At 44.2% G+C, this 4,069-nt stretch overlaps 2 protein-coding genes across 7 annotated transcripts in view; one reads left to right on the top strand and one right to left on the bottom strand.

The window, feature by feature from the left end:
* Positions 1 to 1,454, top strand: part of SH2D7 (SH2 domain containing 7) — a 43,799-nt gene extending 42,345 nt beyond the window's left edge. For all 4 annotated transcript variants that reach the window (XM_025208381.1, XM_025208382.1, XM_025208380.1 and 1 more), the window contains one exon: positions 20 to 1,454. In XM_025208381.1, the coding sequence (XP_025064166.1) occupies positions 20 to 70 (51 nt within the window). In that variant the 3' untranslated portion in view covers positions 71 to 1,454. The remainder of the gene's footprint in view (positions 1 to 19) is intronic.
* TBC1D2B (TBC1 domain family member 2B) overlaps positions 1 to 4,069 on the bottom strand; it is a 113,893-nt gene that overhangs the window by 102,623 nt on the left and 7,201 nt on the right. The gene's annotated exons all lie outside the window — the stretch shown is intronic.

A 4,069-nucleotide genomic window follows, 5' to 3' on the forward strand; every position in this document is an offset into this window, starting at 1 on the left:
TTCCCTTTTCTATTGGCAGATGGATAAGCGAAGAAGATTTTTTTTTCCAGACAAGAAGAATAAATCATGAAGCTTTAAATCTCTTTAACTTAATCTAAGGAAAAGATCACAAAGTGACATGTGACTACAGAAGTATTCCTTCTGTAATTTCACTAATTGCAGTGTGGTTAGCTAGAGATGCATTAATCCATATTATTTATAAAAGCAATAACACGTAGCTGGCAGCTAACCATTGCTCTAATTCACAGAAATCTGAGACAATCTCCATTTCCTTCACATCCATGTGAATTTGGGACCAAAGTCAAGCACTCAATTGGAATTCCAAGTCCAGTGCCATGGAACATATAGGTTATTGACAGAAGTTAATTGAAATGCCTTTGAAATGTTTCTGGACAAAATGTAGGCCCTTTAAAATGTTCCAAAAAGAGCTGAAGTGTTTTGAAACAGTATCTCTTGATATAAGGTGCTGTTTTGGAGCATTTCAGTTTCTGTTGCTTGTGTATAGGGACAGGGGATCCTCCAGAATCCCATAGTGCTCTATCCCCCTCACCTCCCCACACACAAAGGGGAGGAAAGGAGAACAAGGTGAGCAGTCTTCATGCTGAGTAACAGCCTGCCAGACTGTGCAGCCACTGGATTCCTTCCCCTGCTGATCTGCACGCAAGGGCCCGGGTCACTGCTAGGTCTGGGCTCTTCGGCCCAGTTTCCTCTATCCCTCAGCTTTCCATCTCACCAAAATGGAGGGATAGATGGGTCTGGGACTGAAGATTCAGACTCCTCACAGCTTTTTAGAGCTTATGAGTTTATGACCTAGCCTAGCCTAACTAAATAAAAAACAAATTTGACCCTAGTCAAATAATTAGCTCCAGCTACTAGACTATGAGTTCATGCTTCTCTGTCTATTTGCCTGCGCTTATGTTTTGCCTGATTCTTAGATTGTGAGTTTTCTGAAGATGTGACTGATTTTATTGTCTTTGTGCAGCATACAGTACAATAGGGTGCCAATCCCTGACAGGGCCTACAGCAATACAGATAATTACTGTATAGTCACATGCACATACTGATGCTGTAATATGCAACTCTCGTAACACCGGCATCTGACTAATTCCATTACATTTTCAATACTGCCTTTTTCTCTTCCAAAAAATCCATGGCCTGATTCAAACTTCACATCCGTTTTATGCTGTTTAAAATGTAGTGACTCAAGTTACTCCCAATTTACCTTAGTGGGAGTGAAACAGAAATAAACCCCATGAATCTACATATACGAGATTCTTTATTTGCAAATCTTTATCCAGAATGCTGAAGACAGAGATAAACTATCATATTTTTTACTCAGAGCCTAAGTCTAAATCTCTCTTTTAAAATTGAAAATAAATGTATGCACCTATTTATAGCTTATATTGCAATGCGTATTCTTTCTGCTTTTTATCTTTTATTTTACATAAATGCAACTTACCATGATTTAAACAGTTTTGTTGTTCATTTAACTGTTGGAAACTGGGGGAATTGGTATCATTAACAAAGTAGCTCTCAACATAAATCCAAGGGGCTTTTGGGTTCTAAAGAATGTTGCAGTACTGCTGCCTTCTGTCCTCATTTTACTCAAGATGTCCAAGGATTTTAGAGCTGGGCAACTCCTGAAAAAAATATTCTATGACTTTTCACTAGGGCTTTTTAATGAATTGGCTTCGTGTCTTCTCTGTGTTCACTTTCAGGGAACCAGTTACAGGGCTTACATATGCATCTTCCTGTTTCCTTTAGCTGTAGTACTGCAATACAGGTTTCCCTCGATTTATGCTGTACGTGTGTTCCCGGAGAACAGCACATAAATCGAATTTGCATAAAGCAAAACCACTTTACAATGTAACAAATAGGGATAGATTCCAATGGCGGACTAGGGAAGGGGCAGGGGGAGGGGTGCTGCTCTCGGGGCTGCACAAGGCAGCAAAGCAGAGGAAACAGAGTGGCACTCATCCCAGCCCCGGCTGCAGCGGCCCCAGGAACGGACAAGGCCAGCAGCCCGCCGCCCCCCGGGGCCGACCGAACAATGCCGGCGGCCTGCAGCCACTGGGCTGCACCGTGCTCTACCTGTACCCACTCACCTCTGCTCCTGGGCTACGCTGTGCCCTGGTGCAGGTGGCTGGTGTTGGCTGCTCCCAGAGCCGCTGCAGCCGGGGCTGGGGTGAATGGGGCCACGGCCCTTTCCCCTCCCCACACAGACTTATCTGCTTGGGCGGGGCGGGGCATCTATGCTGATTGCATAAGAGTGAATTACCTCACATATAACGAATTATGGGTCTAAATAGCCTCATCGCATAAGAGCAAATTCGCATATAAAGAACCTGTGTAAACCGAGGGAAACCTGTACTGTTTTCTTGGCAGCAGCCAGAGATTTGGAACTTTGTGCATGTAGATTTAAATTTTAATGTAGGACGCTTCCATGCATCTACAATACTCTTCAGAAACAGACCCCATTACAAAAAAAGACGCAGAGCAAGATGGGTATATTCTGCATAGATGTTCCTCCAGTAGCAACTGTACCTGGATTTTTTTATTTTTTTTTTATGAATCAGTGTTCAGTCAGTACAACATTATATTTCTACAAGTCAACTGGCTTCCTTACTGGCAATCATGGGACTTTGTTAAATCTGTTTGCCAGCAAATGTCCCATATTGTATATGAAACTCTAGTTTCCACAAGGCTTGTTCATCAGCCAGCCAAAACAGTAAATACTGTATTTATTAGAATATAAGATTACCCTGAAAATAAGACAACCTACCAAAAATTAGACATGGAAAACTTATATATTTGTTAGAATTTTGTAGGCGCAGTCTAATTATTGAAAGTTTGCCTTAAATTTGTTTCCACCCCACTGCTACAACAGACAAAATAAAACTGCAGGTGGTCAGGGAGCCCCTTGCCTCCTGCACCCTCGCAGCATCTGGAAGGTGAGGCAACATGAATCATTTGCGACAGACAGAGAGGAGGCAACAGAGGGATTCTGAGTGAACTGTTTGGGCCTCGTTTGGTGATGTTTGCCAAGCACTTAAGGGTGAGGAAACAGGAATAATTGGAAATGGAAAGGAAAAACACAGCTCAGCTGTGGGAGTAAAGAGGAAGTTGAAATGTGGTCAGTGTAGTAGCTCACTATTCCTTGCAAAAGAGTCAGCGCCAAGGGGGATTGAGCAAAATGGGCACTCTCCTCTTTATGGAAGCCAGAGGGACTGCCCTAACTGATCCTTCGGGTCCTGAGAAGCTGGTGGAGGACTGGACGCTGGAGATCAACACAATGGTCTGCAGTTTCCGTAATGGTAAGACTCCTGGGACAGATGGCCAGCCCAAGGAGTTCTACATTGCTTTCTGGGACTAGGTGGGCCTGGACCTGCTGGAGGTCTATAGAGAATGCCTGCAAGAGGGTCACCTGGAAGCAGGAGATGGAGGAGGGCCTCATAACCCTTCTTTACAAGAAGGGGGAGAAGTGGGACCTAAAAAACTGGTGCCCTATAACACTCCTGAATTTTGACTACAAACTAAAGGTCAAAGTCTTGGCCGAGCACTTCAAATCTGTTATAGGTGCAGTGATCCATGAGGACCAGGTGTGCACAGTACCAGGGTAGCAGATCCACACAGCCTTGATGCAGCTGTGGGATGTGCTACAATAGCAATGAGAGAGAGGGTAGAATGCTGCTGTGCTGAACCTCGACCTGGAGAAGACCTACATCTGGGTATCCCATCGGTTCCTACTGGAGATGTCAAAGGTTGATGGGACTCCCATCATTTTCTGCATCTGGATAAAGATAAAGACACTGTACACCAACATGAGCAGCAGGGTACTGGTAAATGGGGCCCTGACAGCCCCGACTGCAGTGGAGTCAGGCATCAGACAGGGCTGCCCATTCTCTCCGAATCTGTTTATCTGAGTGATAGAAGTGCTAAAACAGCAGCTCAGACAGGACTCTGGGATCAATGGAATAAATATTCCAGGGAGTAACAGAGACGAGACAAAGATCCTGGCCTACATGGATGACTTCAATATCATATGCAGGGACAAGTGCTTGGTTGAAAG

The sequence above is a fragment of the Alligator sinensis genome, unplaced genomic scaffold, assembly GCF_000455745.1.
Source record: "Alligator sinensis unplaced genomic scaffold, ASM45574v1 scaffold954_1, whole genome shotgun sequence".
In the NCBI taxonomy this organism is placed as follows: Eukaryota; Metazoa; Chordata; order Crocodylia; family Alligatoridae; genus Alligator; species Alligator sinensis.